This window comes from Protomyctophum parallelum, assembly GCF_964188405.1.
Source record: "Protomyctophum parallelum genome assembly, chromosome: 15".
Classification (NCBI taxonomy): domain Eukaryota; kingdom Metazoa; phylum Chordata; class Actinopteri; order Myctophiformes; family Myctophidae; genus Protomyctophum; species Protomyctophum parallelum.
In genome coordinates, this window is record NC_139710.1 from 20,410,473 (window position 1) to 20,430,835 (window position 20,363).

At 44.2% G+C, this 20,363-nt stretch overlaps 1 protein-coding gene across 2 annotated transcripts in view; it reads right to left on the minus strand.

The window, feature by feature from the left end:
- Positions 1-558: 558 nt before the first annotated feature.
- kremen1 (kringle containing transmembrane protein 1) overlaps positions 559-20,363 on the minus strand; it is an 86,919-nt gene continuing 67,114 nt past the window's right edge. Inside the window, exons 4-10 of one of the 2 annotated variants that reach the window (XM_083784116.1) lie at positions 15,399-15,523; positions 11,826-11,979; positions 10,849-10,958; positions 9,418-9,640; positions 6,633-6,854; positions 4,857-4,941; positions 559-3,353 (exon numbers count right to left, since the gene is read on the minus strand). In XM_083784116.1, the coding sequence (XP_083640242.1) occupies positions 3,194-3,353; positions 4,857-4,941; positions 6,633-6,854; positions 9,418-9,640; positions 10,849-10,958; positions 11,826-11,979; positions 15,399-15,523 (1,079 nt within the window). In that variant the 3' untranslated portion in view covers positions 559-3,193. Of the gene's footprint in view, positions 3,354-4,856; positions 4,942-6,590; positions 6,855-9,417; positions 9,641-10,848; positions 10,959-11,825; positions 11,980-15,398; positions 15,524-20,363 lie in introns of both variants that reach the window. The other variant, XM_083784115.1, reaches the window with a different exon arrangement.

Below are 20,363 nucleotides of genomic sequence, written 5' to 3' on the forward strand. Positions count from 1 at the left end.
TAAGAGTATGCCATGCAAGAGGGGGCCAAATGTCCTGTAAGCGCGTTGACATTTGTTGTGCAGAACAATCGTAAGTAATTTGTGAAACAACGGCACTTGCTATGCCAGTGATGGCAGAATGTGTGACCTTTAACAAGCAGTTGAAATGTCACAGCAACGCACAGAACTGTCGGAACGAAACCTGCAGAGTGCCAAAGATTGGTTTGGGTTCTGTTTGTTTTTGGGTATGCCGTTTGTATTGGAAACAAAGTGGTTAGTAGAAGGTCCATTCTGTCAGGATTGGGTTTGTTGGGGGGCGGGATCATGCACTTCCTTTTGGGAAATGTAGACGGTCTGATGTCCAAATGTCACAATTTAATACAAAATGTATGTTAACAACTTTAACCCTGGTGTCCCTCTTTTGTGTAGGTAAAATCATTTCAAAATCTGTCAAAAATCAAAATGTTTTTTTTCCCCCTTTACATTTAAATACAAGCTCACAGTGTCATGACCTGACACGTTTCAGAACTTATAGATCAGCTATTTTCACTATTGTCACACAACTAAGTATGTCCTCCCTCTGCTTTTTTCATTTTTACAAAATCAAACTGCTGCATCCTGAAAACAGAAATAATTTACAGCTGTCGAAGAAAAACAACAAAACAGTGCTCCACCTCCAAGCTAAGTGTTGATTGATGAACAAGAACAAAAAGCACTTTGATGCATCTCTCAGCTGCCTCGCCGAGATACAAAATGAAAGAGCAAACAAAAAATGTCATTATTCCCACATTGAATTACACAATATATACAACAACATTCACCCCACCCCCCTCCCGTAATCAAAAGACAACTTAACGCGAACAATATGTTCAGTAAATGTCCGAGACTACACATAAGAGCACACAAGAGATGAGAAACATAAACAAAATGTTCTTGTAAAGCTTTGTCTGTTTCTACTCTATTCCAAAAAAACAAAAACAATATATCTGTTCAGAAAAGCAAAAAAAAATCATCGCCTGAATCTTACCATTTAACATCACTTAAATAATAAAGGTTCCTGTAAAAGCTGTCAACAATGAACTTAAGTTACTTACTATTATATAAAAATGACTATAACTTGATTTATGACAATCGCTAATTTTGCAAAAAAGTATGCATCCATTTCTATGGTGGAATATCCGTTTCTGGAGTGAAAACCCTCTCGTTCCTTTGGGCACCATTGCTATTTTTAAGAAGTGCACAGCTCCCTGCGGGAAGCAAGTGGGCTTTGTGAAAGGATTCAAAGGAATGGATCTTGGATTTTGGAGAGGAGCGGAGAGGAGATCTTTAAGGCACTCGAATGCCATCAAACCAGAAGAGGCTGCTGCCCACAGCCATGCAGAGAACCTCACATCTTCCCCGGGCTCTCTAAATGGCAGTTGTCTACAACCTTAAATCACCCAACGCCTTTTGCCTCGTGATGCTATTTTCTTCTCTCTGCCCAACTCCGCACACGGGTTCAGTGGTGCTACTAGTTATTCTCACTCTCTTTTTTTATTTCTTTATTTTGGAGTGGTGATTCACTCCCATCTTTATGGTTTATTCTTCCCCCATTCCACCCTCTGATAGTTTTATTCAAAGGAGACCGAAACATTGAATACTGAACTAATATGGCTCTTTTCGACTAGAAGAACTAAGTGAACCGTGCCGTGATATGTATTTCACAGCTTCTGGGTTTGTTTCCATACGCTACAGCTTCTTTTCAGATAAGGTTCTGGGTTTGTTTCCATACGCTGCAGCTTGTTTTCAGATAAGGTTCTGGGTTTGTTTCCATACGCTGCAGCTTGTTTTCAGATAAGGTTCTGGGTTTGTTTCCATACACTACAGCTTGTTTTCAGATAAGGTTCTGGGTTTGTTTCCATACGCTACAGCTTGGTTTCAGAGAAGGTTCTCAGAACTGTGCCCTGCTCAGGTGGTGGTCCTACTAACCACCAACATATCGCTGTCGCTCAGAAACCTCTCATCTCTCATCTTTTGTTCAAGCTTGCAGATAACAGTTTTATACATATGAGGTTTCCGCCAGACAGAGACAATATTATTATTATTATTTAATTTTTATTGATTCCCCCCCTCCCAAAAATAGCGTAGCTTCCACAACACGGGTGTTTCTAACTAAAATGGAGTAGTAAACTAAAAACACATCGCAGAACTTCAAAGGTTCTGGAAAGTTTCTGGCTATGGAAGGTTCTGGTTTACCCTTTGTAGTCGAAAAGACACATAAGAGTTCAGTTTCCCACAACAACTCTGGATGGTGGTCATTTCCCTACATGAGGCAGTCAGAAGAGTTGAGTAAAAACGGATAACTATTCCACTTTGTGCGTCCATGTTGCATACATGTGTCTAGTCCTCCCCCAACATTCCCTTGCTAGAGATGAAGCACCTGGAAGAGTCACACGTCCCCGTTTTGACTATTGCACTTAGGGACAGTCTGCCATTTTGTAGCTGGCTGTGGAGTACCGTCAGGGGCGGGCCGGACCTCCCGGAAGTTTTTTGGAGGGCAACATGCTCTGGCCCTCAGCCTGTCTTGGGACAGGGAACTCCAGTGACTAGGGACGTCTACCGACATTGCAGATGGAACCTCAAGGGCCTCAAGAGGTAGAGCGGCCGCTTGGGGTTTGGAAGGTTCCCGGTTTGATCCCTGGCCCCCCCTGGGTTATTGTCTGGGTTTAGTGTCCTTGAGCAAGACACTGAACCCCAAACTGCTCCCGATGAGCAGGTTAATGCCTTGCATTGGTTTCCTCTGCCATCAGTGTGTGAATGTGTGTGCGAATGGGTGAATGTAATGCACATTGTAAAGCACTTTGAATAAAGGCTCTATATGAATGCATCATTTACCATTTACTAAGAGTGCATGAGAACCCCACTCGTCCTTGTCTCGGAGCGCTCCTGTCGCAGGCAGCAGACACCAACACCCTCCGTCCTCTCCTTTGGTGCTGAGCTAGGGGAGGGCTTGGCTAATGGGCCGTGTAGTAGCAGTCAGTCGCCATTAGCCACTTAAGTCATTAGCTCGTTAGCTTATCGCACCCACCCCTTCCCATAGAGTTTAATTGTCTGTGGGGCCTTGCATCTGACAGGCCTGGCACAGAGTAGTGGTAGTACTGGCGGTAGTAGTAGTGGTGGTGGTGGTAGTAGTGGTGGTGGTGGTGGTTGTTGGTTAGTTGATGGTTGGTAAGCCCTAGTTTCCCACCAGGGGGCTGAGGTCTCCGTGGTGGTTCTTTAGCTTCTTCTTGAACAGGGAGATGGTGGACGGCCGGTACAGGATGATCCAGGGTTCGGAGGAGGCCGTGCTCTGGCTGCAGCTGTCCGAGCCGCTGACCGTTGGGATGCTGGGAGACCTGTGAGGTGGAGAAGAGACAGATTATTACAGTTGACTAAAAGCCAAATAACCAAATTCTAAAAGATATCTTGGTTTACTGAAATCAAACGACAACTAACACATTGTATTGTATGTGCTTATGAAACTAACTAAACTAACTAAAATCATAGAGAAAATGTCTACAATATTTTAGATGTGCAAAATGGTCAAACATATCTTTTTTAAATAGCAAAACTATAGTGCCTTGTGAGCTTCAGCTTGCAGATGCTATTTGTTCTATTTTTCCGACCTTGCTGATTCTGAAACTCACCAATGATTAGCTAAGAATTTGTCTTATTCTGCAAATGTCTGATGTTAACAATGGACAGTACTACTAGTGCTAAGTACAGTAAATTAGTTCACAATGGGTTTGCTAAGTTTCCAATGCTTCTTAGCAACATGGTGTTTCTAATGGAATGTATGCAGAAAACAAGGTCTGTACGTGGTGAACATAAGAGTTTCATGCTTTGTTTGGACATAAATCATGCCCGTTAATATGTCAGCCGTGGACTTTGAAGTTAACATGCTTTTTCAAACTTTTATCAATTGCGTATGTTGTTCAAAAAATCACAACAAGTGTGTTCCTTTGTGGAGATTATCTTGTTGAGCAAAATGTGTCTTATTATGGTAAAATGGCTTTGTTTGCTACAATAGCTTATTTTCTTAATTTGTCCAATATCCAACGCAATAATTCCATTGTAAATCTGCGGTGGGGAACTCGGAACCCACCACGGATGGAACATCATCTTCTTATGCTTAATATTATGCTATTAGTAAATAGCCGATCTACAGGCTCACATTGCGACACATTGTGAGCTTGTGGATTGGCTATTCCAATGTGAAAAAGGTGCCATTTGTTCTTATGCCTTTGGTGGCAATTGGATGATTTGAGGCATTTTGTTCCAAAAATGTGTTTTGCAAAAATCCACCTGTTGGTGGCGCTATAACAGGCCAATGTAAAAAGGGTGGGATATATTACTCAGCCTAGTAGGCAAGTACGCGAAAGATTTCACGTAAATTGCACACTGTGTTCATGATTTGAGGCTTTTTGCAAACTTTAAAAGCCAATGTTAGCCAATTAGGATGGAATATGAAATATCGGACAGATCCGTCTTGAACACATGACTATAGAGATAGTGTGAAACGATTTGCGGGATTTTTGGACAAAATCTGGAGGAGTAATATCAAAAAATTTGTTTTTCAAAAGTCGGCCTCCTGGTGGTGCTATAACAGGCCGTTCTGGAAAATTTGGGGCAGAGGTTCATCGTTGGCATCCAGGGAGTGTGTGTGCAAAATTTGGCATCGACCGGGTTAACAGTGCCGGAGATTAGCTGTAGACAGACGGACACACACACAGACGGACTCACAAACACACACGGACGGAGTGCAAAACATACTCTCTCCCCATGCCTTCGGCCTTGTGGAGACAATTAGGCTCTATTGTGACGGCGGTCATGGACGTCTCCTTGCACCTCATACTTACTTGACTGTCATATGCAGAAGTAACTTGGCCACCATGGCGATGACCGTCAAAGTGAGCAGGGCGGCTAGAGCGTAGATACTCCACACTGTTAGAGAGAGAGAGAGAGAGAGAGAGAGAGAGAGAGAGAGAGAGAGAGAGAGAGAGAGAGAGAGAGAGATGTTAGCGGTCAAACAGCAGGGGGCGTCACATGATAGACTTGGAGAGGAACCAGGAGGAAAAGCCACACATGTTAGCAATGATACCTAGCCAGCGCTATGATGTGCTGTCACAATTACCACATTTTAGTTGGTTATTAATTGTTGTGTGATATATTAAATACATGAAAATTACTTTTCTTTTATGATTTTAAACAAATACTGCACATGGCAGAAATAACACAATTAATTAAATATACACAGAAATAACTGACAATGATCTGTAATGCCTGTGGACAAAACAGGCCACACATATAATTATTTAATACTTTAAGAAAATGTAAAAACTAAAATGCGGAAAGAGCAGATAAGCTTATAACGCAGTGAGATGCTATTTCAACAGATTAATTCATACAAGACGAATGGAAACGATTGTGGCGAATATGCGAAAATGATTGCGATTATTATCTCAAATAACTGCGACCAGGGCGATTATGTAATAACTGCGAGCAGGTCTTTTACACAACGCAGTGGCGCGAACAAATCGAACAAGACTCGGAGAGGAACTGTGAGGAAAAGCGCCCTGCTTGGCAGCCACACCTGTTAGCAATGTTCAGCCAGATAGTTGTCTGGGCTGGATGATACATAGCCAGTGCACATCTGTTATTGTCTGATGTCAGGAACACAAGAGGACTGCCGTCTGAGGGCAAGACTCCTCGGAGTGAGAAAAGAATCATGTTTATGAGTAGAGTTACATGGAGCTGATCTGTCCATCTGTCCAATTGTGTTCAAGCCTGTAAACATCAGTGGTGGAAGACCATCATGTTTGAGATAATCGCAAATATTACGCGTTAATTTCGTCAATTGAAAAATGTTGATACATTTAATAAACATAACGGAAATGACCTTGTTTTTGTTTGGAAAGTATAACATCATTAAACCTATTTTGACCATAGTACATTATTTATTTTGATTATTGGTACCAGTGATTATCATTAATTAATATATTCATGCTATGCTCTGTGCAATGCCTGTTTAACCCATTTTGGGCATTATGTTGTGCTTTAGAGATTGACAAATAGCAGATCTACAAGCTCATAGCGTGGCACAGAGTGCCGCACTACGAGCTTGTAGGTCTGCTATTTTTGAAAAATAATGAAATGTGGCGGAAATCTTTGAATATATATTATTTCAGAGCGAACGTTTTAACTCAAATCTTTGTTTCTGGGAAGTCCCTGGAACAACATATTGTCAGATTGGGCCAATTACATTATAATTCTGGGGCTCCTTGACCTTAAATAGTTTGAGAACCACTGACATTAAACATAGGTTTTTCAGAAAACTGTCAAGACATTTGTAGAATCAGCCTCAGGTCTAAATGAGGTAAAAAGCCTACGTACAAACAGAAATGTAACTTTTATGTTCCACTGTTCAATGCCCAAAACACAATGAAATCATAAATCGCAATTATTTGTCTCATTAATCGTCAAGTACAATTAAATTGACATGATAGCAGAAAAAAAACAAAGAGTCCCAGAAAGGCCCAGCAGAAGGTGAGAGAGGTTTAGGTATACAATATATATGGTGGGTGGGAACATACTAGCGCTGTGGCCGGTGGTCTCGCCGCGTCCAGCCCACTGACCTGGCATGTTGTGCTGCGGTTTACTGGGACTGGACGTGATGACGTAGAGGATCTGGGAGGAGCGGCCATTGGCCGTACCGTTGGATCGCTCCGTGACGGCAGCGCCACCGTGGCCCGCCCGCGGCCCAGCCGTGCTGGACACCTCCTCTAGTCTGTCCTCCCCAAACCCTTCCTCCTCCTCGTCCTCCTCCTCGTCCTGCACCGTTCTGGTGCTTCTCAGCGCTGGAGAGAACACAAGAACCAATCAGAATCACTTGTATTCTCACATCACAGGTGTAAAGAATCACATCATCACAGGTGTAAAGAATCAGAATCACATCACAGGTGTAAAGAAGTGGGTGGATCTGAATAAAACAACACATCACAGGAGTAAAGAAGTGGGTGGATATGAATAAAACAAAATATATATTGTCATTTTCAGGAAAAGAAGGGGGTGGGGCAAAGAGAAAAACAGGAAAGAAACCGATGAAGAAGAGAAATACATATATACTGTATATAAAAAAAATGTGTGACGTTTCTATGCATTCTCCCATACAGTATGTCTATTTACAGTGTTATTTCGCTGTATTCTAAGTGGTGGTCTATCCGCGATAGACCACCAAATGTGTCTTTTGTTGTATCGAGCTAAAAATAAAAGACAAAAAAAAGGGTTTGGGAAGCCCTGCTGCTGTAGTGTTCCATGTAGCTGAAACCAAACCCTGTGAATCTCGTACAGAATGCAGACATGCACTACTTGGCCCAGCTCTGCACATCTCCTTCATGAATGGTGGCTGCTTGTTAAACCAGTGTGGGATTCTTTTTCACATAATAACTCAACCTGCCTGTGATGTTCCCAGAACACGCCACATGTTCCCCATTTCGTCGCCGTCAGGCCCGAAACCTCGTATCTCCATATTTTTTTGTTTTTTTTGTAATTGAATGCCCTACAAAAGTAGCAAAAACAGCCGATCTACTAGCTTGTAGATCACCTATTTTTTGCTATTTTTTAAATGTTTTGCTGCGCGCATATGTGTGTGTGTGTGTGTGTGTGTGTGTGTGTGTGTGTGTGTGTGTGTGTGTGTGTGTGTGTGCGCGCGCGTGCATGTTTTATAAATATCGAATCAATGAAAAGTATGAACGAGAGCCTATGACCAAATGATAACTACATTGGATCTATTGGACCACAGGTTCTTTTCCCCATTTCCTTGAAAAGTAACGGCTTTGGACATACAAGGTTTCCTCTCGATGGCAATTTGCAAACAAAATGAAACGCTTCAAACCCCAGCTCAGCTGAACCACTGCAGCCACTCCAAGGAACAGCACTGAGTGTCCCTATGTCTGTCTGTCTGTTTACAGTACAAACAGGTGACAGTGGTGCTGTTGAGCTTCACACTGTGCACAGGTGCATGATGGGAAGCTGCGTTTTTAGCAGCCATTACGTGATTTTGGGTGTGACAGTACAGTACAGACTAGTACAGTGACAGTACAGTACAGTAGAAGGACCCCCACACGGTAACTGTCATTTCTCGACTGTTTCGGACACGGGGCGGCTCCCTGGAACCGGGCTGGCTCCCTGGGCGCGCATTTTCCGGGGACCCCCATACGGTAACTCTGTAATTTCTTGACCGCTCGCCAGAACCGGGCCGGCACCCTGGGCACATTCCCGTGGGTCTGAATGTGCCGGGGACCCCCACGTGGTAACTCATGTCATTTCTCGACCGTCACCAGTCACATTTTTTAGATGTCTTTGGTTTGAACCCATTCAGGACGGGAACACCTTTTGGTGTTTTAAGCATTATGTTATATAAAATTATGGCCACGCCAGAAATGAGATACAAGCGCATGGAGAATTGTCGGCGTGTCTTCGGGGTCAAATTCTGACCGTCTGATATTGTTTTTCGGAATGGAACACCAGCAGGCAACAATGTCACAGAGAATTACAAATGGAGGATAGTGAGGGAGACAGATTGTCTCCTAGTGTTGCTGTGACACTGAGATAGAATGTCAGCCAGGTTGAAATGTCCCTAGGGCTGGACAATATCACTTCAAATCAATATTAAAAAAAAATCTCTCTCTCTCTCTCTCTCTCTCTCTCTCTCTCTCTCTCTCTCTCTCTCTCTCTCTCTCTCTCTCTCTCTCTCTCTGAGAGAGCTGCCATATCTGCCTCGCCAAGAGGCTAAGAGGCATTAGTCTACTCAATTTAACAGCGATGAGCGAGCCAGGTTGCTATGCAAAACTGTCACACGAGCCAGGGCGTCAAGCTCCACACCTGTGCATGCAAATACACAACTCTCACGGAGAGAGAAAGAGAGAGAGAGAGAGAGAGAGAGAGGTGATTTCGGTGGTGCTGGGGTTCAGGAGACACGCTGTCACTCCAAAAACAGAGAAAGAGAACAAGTCCATAAAAGACTGCAATACTCTTAGTATGGATCCAACCCCTTAGCAACGTGGATGTGTACAGATGTATGTAGGACAGAAAAACGTTATCTCCGTATCTCCATTCATTTCAGCCTTTCATGTTTTTTCACATCCCCATAAATTAATTCACTACGTCATACAAGAGGGTCGTGCAAAAGTAGCAAAAAAGCTGCTTTTTTCACCATAAAAAATACAAAATTAAGTGAAAATGAAATTGGTTAAGGTTTTTATAATTATTTAACCCGATAATAAAAACCATTAGCAAGAGCTTGTAACTAAATAATAACTACATTGGAGCCATAGGGACTCAGTTTTCATTTTTTTTTCTTTTTTAACCATTCCTGAAAAGTTAATTGTAAGTTGGACAACATTCAAGGTCGTACTGTACCTTGGTAGAGCATGGCGAAGCCCTGAGCCTGGTTGGTGCGGTCCGAGTAGAAGTAGAGGATGACAAAGTCCCCTGTGACGTTGACCAGGCCGCGCGGCGGGTTGCGCCCGTCGAAGCGCGCCACCACCCGGTTGGTGTGGCCATCCAGCAGTTCCACCATGTCCGTCTGGTCGGAGATGTCGAAGAAGGTGAAGTTGAAGAGGATGTTGGACGAGCCGGGCACCTTGGGTGGAAAAGTGCTCAATTGTTTAGCAATACTGCAATATAGAAATACCCTGTTACAAGTAAAAGTACCGGAATTCAAAATGCACCTCAGTAAATGTACAAAAGTATTGCTATCATTGAAATGCACTTAAAGTGCCAAAAGTTAAAGTGACTCATTGTGCACAATGTCCTGTTTCATACAAATTTCAACAATGTCCTGTTTCATACAAATTTCATATACAAATCTTTAGAAAATAGCAGATCCACTAGCCCACAATGCATCGCTTCGTGACACATTCACCGTTTGTTTTTTTGCAGGACACTGTTGTTCAATGAAGTAAGAAATAAACATGTGTGCTTAATCAAATCTTTGATCATATAATTTCCTTGATTATTCGATCAATCAATAACCCCTGGACAGCTGTATGCAGCCTATACCTGGATGGTCCAGTAACAGACACAGTAACTATACCTGGATGGTCCAGTAACAGACACAGTAACTACTAACTATACCTGGATGGTCTAGTAACAGACACAGTAACTATACCTGGATGGTCCAGTAACAGACACAGTAACTATACCTGGATGGTCCAGTAACAGACACAGTAACTATACATGGATGGTCCAGTAACAGACACAGTAACTATACCTGGATGGTCCAGTAACAGACACAGTAACTATACCTGGATGGTCCAGTAACAGACACGGTAACTATACCTGGATGGTCCAGTAACAGACACGGTAACTATACCTGGATGGTCCAGTAACAGACACAGTAACTATACCTGGATGGTCCAGTAACAGACACGGTAACTATACCTGGATGGTCCAGTAACAGACACAGTAACTATACCTGGATGGTCCAGTAACAGACACAGTAACTATACCTGGATGGTCCAGTAACAGACACAGTAACTATACCTGGATGGTCCAGTAACAGACACAGTAACTATACCTGGATGGTCCAGTAACAGACACAGTAACTATACATGGATGGTCCAGTAACAGACACAGTAACTATACCTGGATGGTCCAGTAACAGACACAGTAACTATACCTGGATGGTCCAGTAACAGACACGGTAACTATACCTGGATGGTCCAGTAACAGACACAGTAACTATACCTGGATGGTCCAGTAACAGACACGGTAACTATACCTGGATGGTCCAGTAACAGACACGGTAACTATACCTGGATGGTCCAGTAACAGACACAGTAACTATACCTGGATGGTCCAGTAACAGACACGGCCAGCGTTGTACTTGTCGGGAAAGTCCGGCGAGTAGAGGACACCCGAGGGAGACGAGTAGTTTCCGCCGCACGCCCCGACTCGCGCTGGACAGGACAGAGAGAGAGAGAGAGATGAGAGAGAGAGAGAGAGAGAGAGAGAGAGAGAGAGAGAGAGAGAGAGAGAGTGGGGATCATGGTCAGACATACAGAACAGATAATACTGTATTGTCCCGAGTATAAGATGACCCCCATATTTCAAGACTCAGTCATTTGTGATTTATTTTAGGATATTTCTATTGGAAAGAAAACGTAGTATTATATTTAGGCCAATAGGGGAGATAAACCTTTTTTATTTCAACAACCCCCAGTTTGATACAGTATGCATTAGGCCAGTGGTTACCCAAAAGACCCGAAATAGTGCAAGTAGCAGATCTACAAGCTTACAACCCGCCGTGAAGTGACATGTTGTGAGCTTGTAGATCTACTATTTTCACTATTTCTTAAAATAAAAAATCTTCTTTCTTTCTTTCTTTTGGAAATTATTAGATTTATGAAAAATATAAGTTTAATTGATGAAAAGTTTGGACCTTTTTTAATCTTTTGAAATAGTTCTAAAATCATGTAATATAGTAAACACAAAAAAATGAAGGGGATATTTACTTGCGACCCATAAAAATGGTTGTTGAAAAGCATTAGTGCATTAGGCTAAGCTGTAGGCCCCTTTCATCTGTGCGACCCCAGTCTACCTTATAAAATCATCATCGCTCATTTAACTCTGAGTAAGGGTCACTACATTTTGAGCGATTTGGAGCATTATTGGTTAGCAAACTACAAGGAAGTGGGCTTAAGTTCCTATGCTAAAATATCCAATGCCTTTCCCCAGGCTTCATTTTTGAGCCGAATGCGAACGATAAAATAAAAGCCTGCTGGTACCGAGGCTAAGGAGCAGTGTAGCGTTCATCCCATACTCACTGTCAAAGATGATGACCCATCCGTCTCCGCCGCATGGTTGGGTGTGGTCACCGAAGCACACGTGGTTGCACTCCATGCTGGGCGCCTCGCCGTGGGTACGGAGGTCCTGGTCGTTGCCACAGAAGCAAGCGTAACCCGACTCCATTCCGGCCAGCTGTAGAACATGAAAGGCGTTTAGCACGGGGGTTCTCAAGTGTTTTCATGTCTAGAACCCCTCAAATGAATATGCATTTGCCTGCATTCCATCTGAAAATATTTGAAGATTTTTTTGAAAATAGCCGATGTGTAAGTCCGATTTTTACAAACATTGAGTCTGCACACCGATGCCCAAACCGATCCCAAAACCTGTTGGTTTGAGAGATTCTAGCTGTGGGGCGACATAAAGGTACCACAAGAACAGCGCGATGGGTACTATCATTATAGGAGCCAACCAATCATGTCAACACTCGAGGGGTACTACCCGGTGTCCTTCAAAACCCCACTGAGCAACTTCCATTGAAATGAATAGCGAGGGGCTCTCTCTAGATATTATAACTTTATGATATAAGGTTTGGAAGAAATCCTAAAAGAAGATTGCTCTCTTTGCTATAACAAAATAATATACTTTATTTGTTTCTATGCTGTAGTTCATGATCCCATGTTGACATTGTTAATAAATGTCTCTGACTGACCTCGGTCTCCTATGACTATGAGTTGACTTTAAATCAATAGCACCAAGTGTGCAACAATCATTTAAAATGAAAACAATGAAACTGGCACTGACTGCGCTGCGACGAGGAATGCGAAACCGTCAGAAACCGTCACATATCTTGACCACGAACACCACCGGGCCCCGGTCGAACACCACCAGGCCCCGGTCGGTCGCAGTCAAAAGCGCTATTGTCTCCTGTTGAAAGGGACGCCATTGTGCAATTTTCTGCCACTAAATGAATTCACACAATTGAAGGTACTGCATCATTTCCCACTCTGCCCCCTTTCCTCATGGAATAGGAATTTATGGAGGCTCTCTATACTCTGAGTCTATCGCCTCTTGCCAAGCCAACATGTGTCAAGCCCGACTTCCTCGTTGCATATTTACAGATGAAGAAATAGCTGAGAACACCAACGTGAATTCCTCTAGTCTAGCCCATTTTTGGCGGGAACCCCTTTTGGTGTTAGCATCATGTCATGCTTTAACGATTGAAAAATAGCAGATCTACAAGCTCATAGCATGCCACCGAGTGGCGCGCTACGAGCTTGTACATAGGTCTGCTATTTTGGAAAAATCGAAGAACGACTGCCATAGAAACTTAGCTTTTTCAGAAAACTGTCAGGATGTAGAAGACATTTTTAGAATCTTATCTCAGATCAAAATGGGCTAGTGGGGGGGGGCGAACCAAGCGATTCACGGGGCGAGACTTTTGGGGGGCATGGAGGTGGTGGGTGGGTGAGTTCCTCTGAATCACTCACTAACTCATCAGACATGCTCATTGTGACGCAGCCACATGGGACCTGCATTTCCTGCTGCGGATCTGCATTTAGTGATGCTTGGTGACAGTAAGCGGATGACTAAACAGAGAGTACCACGCAGTGGTGGAAAGTACATTTTCTCGAATGCTGTACTTTACTACTTATACGTACTTTTACTTCAGTATTTCCCATTTTTCACACTTTTATGGATCTACTCCACTATGTCTCAGAGGTAAATTGTACTTTTCACTCCACCGCAATAATTTGACATAACAAACATACTTAAGGCATTTGAGCCCCATCTTACACTTATGCTTTCAATAGCCGATAACGAGCTCAAAGCGCGACACACGCAACCCGTTGTGAGCTTGTAGATCAGCCATTTAAAAAAAGGTTACAAATTTGTCTCTGTAGATAGGGGTCTAATTCTGGGGGAGCTCAACCCAGATGTGTTGAGAGAGAGAGAGAGAGAGAGAGAGAGAGAGAGGGATGAGCACCTGGCATGGTTTACAGATGTGGCAACAGATACCAGACCCAGCGAGTTGCGTTGAGGAACAATAATTGTTCATTTCCAGCTGTCAGCCTTGATTGCCGACAATGATTTGTCATCAGACGCTCGGCCCGGCTTGAAACTGGAGATTCAACTTACTTTCGCCGTTAGGATAAGCACAGAAAAGTTTTACAGATACTGGATATTATACATGGGAATAGTTATTTTGTAAAGACTTTATTTATTGTTTTATTGTGTGATTGTGATTGTGTGATTATCATGAATCCTATACTTGGAAACGAACAAACTAAGACATTCTGAAACTACTCAAAGAGGTTTCCCTTACTCTCCTGGAACTGTAAGACCCGTTACACTGTGAAAATGTAAGAAATGTAACAAAGGACTTATAACAATTACGATGTACTGTGATGCCCTACGTGACCCACCTGTTTACTGAAAGATCTAAATATGAACAAAGTAAAATAAAAAAAAAAGTAATGTAACAAATTTGAAATGCAATGTCGATGTCTTATTTTCATTTTGTTTTTATTTTCTTCTTTTTTGTATGTTTGTGGTGTTATTGTGAGTACTGTATGTTTTCTTCTGTAAAAATGTAAAAGAAACTGTAGATTCAGTGGTGGCGCTCAGAGCGGAGAGACTACTCATAAAGAAACTGGAGATTCAGTGGTGGCGCTCAGAGCGGAGAGACTACTCATAAAGAAACTGTAGATTCAGTGGTGGCGCTCAGAGCGGAGAGACTACTCATAAAGAAACTGTAGATTCAGTGGTGGCGCTCAGAGCGGAGAGACTACTCATAAAGAAACTGTAGATTCAGTGGTGGCGCTCAGAGCGGAGAGACTACTCATAAAGAAGCTGTAGATTCAGTGGTGGCGCTCAGAGCGGAGAGACTACTCATAAAGAAACTGTAGATTCAGTGGTGGCGCTCAGAGCGGAGAGACTACTCATAAAGAAACTGGAGATTCAGTGGTGGCGCTCAGAGCGGAGAGACTACTCATAAAGAAACTGGAGATTCAGTGGTGGCGCTCAGAGCGGAGAGACTACTCATAAAGAACCTGGAGATTCAGTGGTGGCGCTCAGAGCGGAGAGACTACTCATAAAGAAACTGTAGATTCAGTGGTGGCGCTCAGAGCGGAGAGACTACTCATAAAGAAGCTGTAGATTCAGTGGTGGCGCTCAGAGCGGAGAGACTACTCATAAAGAAGCTGTAGATTCAGTGGTGGCGCTCAGAGCGGAGAGACTACTCATAACAGAATGACAACCTGGCCCATTACAGCTCGCCAGATCACTGCGGTTGCTTAACGTTTCCTTTTAGGGAATTAAATGTAGAGACACTATGTTCTTCATCTTCACACACCTATAAAATGCGACAGGTGAGTAGGAGAGAGCCTAAAGGCATGCACTATCGATACTGGCAATTAAAACAATTATCGTACATTAGGGGCTGAGTCTATGTCATCATGATTGTCAAAGATCTGCTATTTTTGGCTAATGCCCCAAGCCCCCAGCCCCCCCCCCCCCCCCCCCCCCACACACACACACACACACACACACACACACACACAGGATGCTGGGGTTCAATTGGTAAAAACGTGCCCAGTTCAAAAACATGTCACCTTGTATCGCTGTTTCCTGCAGAAGCTGATGCAGTTCTGGATGGTGAGCTTGTTGGAGGTCTCGCTGGTCCCCGTCAGGGTGGGCGGGTCACCGCTGTCTTTGAAGCAGCCCAAGTTCCCTGGCACTGTGGGACACATATAGAAGTGCAACAGTTAATCCATGAATCCAATGCGGTGCACTAGTTTTGTGCGACACTGTTGCATAAAAGGGAGCAGGACAGACATATATCTCCGTATAATGGACAAATAAAGGAACAGACAGACAATGAGTACAACAGACTTTGCCTAAGCATAACTTGCATGGTTCCCTGAGTTAGCTTTTCTAAAATACGTCACACTCTGCGGGTTGTGGAATCTTGGATGGGGCTCATTGCTCTCTTTGAGATTGTCATGGTGTGGAGTGGAGACGAGCACAGGCCCACCTCCAAAACCTCTACGTCTACGGTGACACACTGTGGCCGACTGATGCCACCACCAGACCAGAGGAAAAAGAAGGAAATGCGTATCTAACCAACATTTTGTGGCCTCTGGGTGTTTTTTCTCTGTCAGTGACCTAGACATAGACGCAAATGTGAGCCTGACGGAAGAGGAAAGAGGAGGGAGGAGATGGGAAAAGAGGGAGGGGGGGAGGGAGGGGTGAATGGAGGGCATGTGTTTGAGTCATAACAAGAGTGATGGAATCTAGAATATGTATATTGTCTGGAGTCGTGGAATTCTGTATCAATTAGTATTTGTTGAGGCAGACAGAGTCTGAGACACTTGACGTTATTGTAAGACACAGAAGGTTAATTCATGAGCTCATGGGGGAGGTACATTAAACACCCAGGGTGGGTGGTGGGGCAGCAGTAGAGATAGCCTAGTCATATACAAAGATATGAGGGGACATTATTCGTGTCACGGGACCAGCTGTACTCAATAGATACCAGACATGTGCCACCTTGACTCATGTCCATAACATACAAGAAGTTCCCAATGCAGTTACGCCCAAATATGGAGAGTGTTGTCTAACCTTTAATGTGTCGTCAAGGCATCAGGCGCAAACAAATCAGTCCATCACTCCATATATGGGAACAAAAGGGGGAATGCCCATATATGGGCATGGGACAAGAACAGACCTCCATAATTGGCATATCGGTCATACTGGCGGTACAACGTAGGTGTGAACCGTGTGAGGGCCGCACAGCAGCCCGAACCTCTGTAATTATAAACAACACTTGTTGTCCAGTGCTGTACAGACCATGCAGCTAAATCTAATACAAAACCCACTGAGTCACTCAGAGGGTTACCCCTTATAACGGCTAACCCCTTATAACCCCTCCTACCCCCTCCTACATCAGCGATGAAGGAGGGGTGGGGGGGGGGGGGAACCAATTTAGAGCTTTCTAAACGGTCATGCAAATGTGAAGAGGCCAGGATAGAGGTAACATTCTTCCGAGTAACCGTCAAGGAGCCTGTCTGTCTGTCCATCCATCCACACATGCATCGCCATCCACTAACCCAACTGGGTGTGCCTGGAAAAGCAAGATTCAGCCATACTAGATGCCTATACCTCAACTGCCTGTCTATGAAAATGAGCTGAGGCTCACCCGATCCTTAAGGTACTGTAGATGCATGCGGGCCTCCCTCCTTAGAAAACCCATTTCGGCCGCTTGTGTCCACCTTCTTGTTCTTTCGGTCATGACCCACGTTTTATGATCCCAACTGCTGCGTTTTGGATCAGTTGCAGGCATGGTAGGTCCTGACTAATAGGCGTGGATGACTTCAGAATCATCTTTATTGTTTACAGGTGTAGGTGAAATGTGTCTTTCGGCGATGGCACAGATCTGGAAATAACTGGCTTTTACTACCGCGTTTACCTGCTTGTCAAACTTATAAAGGCAGTGTCAGAGAGCAAGACCAAGCCTTTTTGACATGGGGCTTAACAAGGGTGGACAGGTTGCCAAGACCTTTTTTATCTGATTGACGGAATCATGGGGGCCAAACGGAACAACTTCAAACTTGCTTTCATTCAGCTGTTCAGACGTTTTGTACCATCCAACACTTGTCCTGCAGTTCATATAAGGCTAGACTAGTTTGGACTGGTGCTTTGGTTTCAGGGGGAGATAAAGATGGCATCAGAATAACAGTGGAATGAGATGTCCTAGTTTTTTTTTGTTGGATGATTTGGCCGACGGGAAGCATGTAAAAAAAAATAATATATATATATATATATATATATATATATTAATTATAATTCAAAAATCACACATGTGTGAAGTGGGGGGCGCTCTTATCGTCGTACATCATCACATTACGGCCATCAATGTTTGTATTACGCAATGTGTGTGTTTATACACAAACACTCAACATTGTCCATTCATTGTCGATGGCATTTCGTTTGTGTTAGGACAAAATCTGGGTTACACGCACCAAAACATAATAATTAGCAAGGCAGATTCTTTGCTGTGTCTGAAATCTCTCCATGATATTGTTTGTGTAGTGTAAGCAGGCAGTAGTGAAGATAACCTTTCTGAGGATCTGTAACAACAGGAATGGTAGCTTAGCGATGGCTCTGTAGTTACTGCATAGCAGGGAAAGGTTGTCTGAGTCGTTGAGGTTATTTCAGGAGGGGCTGGACCACTGCAGGGCGGAAAAATATAGGGCTGGGCAATGAACTGGAAATATATTGAAACTGACGTTTAGAAACAATTACCAACTTAATCTTGCTCATTTATTGTAGGTTAAATGAATAACGGAAAAGCACTTTTGTGTCAATTAAATCAATTAGTCTGATTAACAAGTTAACAACTTAACCCTATAGGCTACTTTGTTGCATGCAGAAATAGAGATATGCTATTTTTGCAACAACAACAACAACATAAATAAACGTATAATCCGTTCATTAATCATAATCAAAAGGTTTTAAATAATCATGACATTCATTTGAAGTCATGTCGCCTAGCCCTAGTTGGAATGATACCAGCGGCCACTGAGCTGTTAGTATCAGAGAAGATGCTGGGACTGCATGGCTAAGTCAAAGACATCCTTCAGGAGGGCAAAGGGGACAAAATGAAGCGCACAGATTGCTTCTTCATTTGAGATTAAAATGGCTTTACCGTTTACTCCCCTTTCACTTTCTATCTTCCCAGGTGAGATGAATTCAACGAGCAAAAGCAAATGTCTCATCTCCAATTAAGTCCCACTGTGAATGTGAAAATGTTTGCCACATTTGATTTTGTATAATCCAACAGAAGGGACCAAAATAACTCATTAAAGGAGAGGGAGAGAGAGAGAGAGAGAGAGAGAGAGAGAGAGAGAGAGAGACAGAGAGAGAGACAGAGAGAGAGACAGAGAGAGAGAGAGAGAGAGAGAGACTGTCTGCCAGTGTTGAGACACTGGCCAGCATATGCAGTAGTATAATAATGATTCTTTAGCAATGTCCCTACCCGTTATGCGTCGGGACTGGAGTGACAGTTAATTTAAACTAAACTGCACGTGGAAGCTCGCTATGAAGATTGCGTCTTCTGACGTGATCACAGGCAATCTATTGGCTGGGTCTGAGACTAATGTGCACCTTAACCACCCCCCCAGGCGAAGGTGATAAAAGGTGTCATCCAACCAATTAGTCTTCACTTTTGTGTAACTTCTCATGAAGATCACTGCATTGCACAAAGTCTCGATTTCAGTGTGTTTGAGTTTCCTAGGACAGGAGCGAATTCTGGTTCCACAAACTGCACCACTGGTGAGTTCCTGACTTTGAGGTCAAGAATATTCCTTTCGTTAAAATTCTACTTGTTAGTCGGACGGCCAGCGAACAGCCCTGATTATAACTAGCGACAACTAAGCTATTTCTAGCTACAGTTACGCTAGCTTTTAGCTACAGCTACACCAGCTACTAGTTGGTAGGCCAGCACATGGCCCTGACTAGCCATAAGCCTGCTACAGCTAAGCTACTAGCAACTTAGCTTAGTTCCTGCAAAAGGACGCCGGTGTTAGCTATTGTTAGCATCCCACTAAGCTACCCTCCCCAGCTACCACTCCTGCTATCGGCCTGCAGAACGCTAAAGCAGTGATGTCGGGGAAGAGCAGAAACCAACGTCGCAAGGCTAACGACAACAAGCCCGCAGTGCTGCAAAAGCACTGTGAGACATGCTCCAACTGGATGGCCGGCGAGGACAAACATGAGGACTGTGTCCGTTGTTTGGGCCTGCAGCACGCTCTCGACGCCGTTCATAACCCGGGTGCCTGCTCCCTGTGTAACGGCGTCGACGCGCGCATAATAGCCCGCAGGCTAGTACGTGCTAAGCAGTTCTTCGACGGGGCCATCCGTCAACCAGAGCCAGCAGACCAACAAGAGGTGGACGGTCAATTGGCAGAAGAGAGACGGGACGCACTAGACCCCGCTCGTTACTCTGAGGGTGATTATGTCAACCTACCGTCTACTACCCGCGCGAAGCGGGCGGTTAAAAAAGCCAAACGAGCAGCTAAGAAAGCTCCGGCTGACGAGGTTGCGGCTACGGCTGCCGACATACCGCACATCCCGCCTCGCCAACGTACGAGGCGCGCGAATCACCCTCCCCCCGTCGAACAACACGACGATGATGAAGAACAGTCCTCGGAGGAAGACCAGAGCCAGAGCTCCAACGATGGCTCCTCTTCTGGCTCCTACTCTTCTGGCTCGTCTGAAAGTGGATCAGACTCGGACTGTGAGGGACGCCTCAGAGCCACTCTCATCGCGGGAATGCAACCTCGGACGGCGGCCCAGACTGAGCCCGCAGCTGCGGATGAAACCGAGCCACAAAGCGCGGCGCCCGACGCAGCGCCCCCAGGCCGATGCTCAGAACCGAGCCCCTGCTCGGTCCCAAGTCGTCCTCGAGATGGACAAGTCAGCGCTGATCGATGTGTTCAAGAGGGCCACCGAGCGCAGCGGTCTAACATGGCCAGCTGAGGCTACCCCAACGGCGGCGGCGACAGACACGGCCTGGG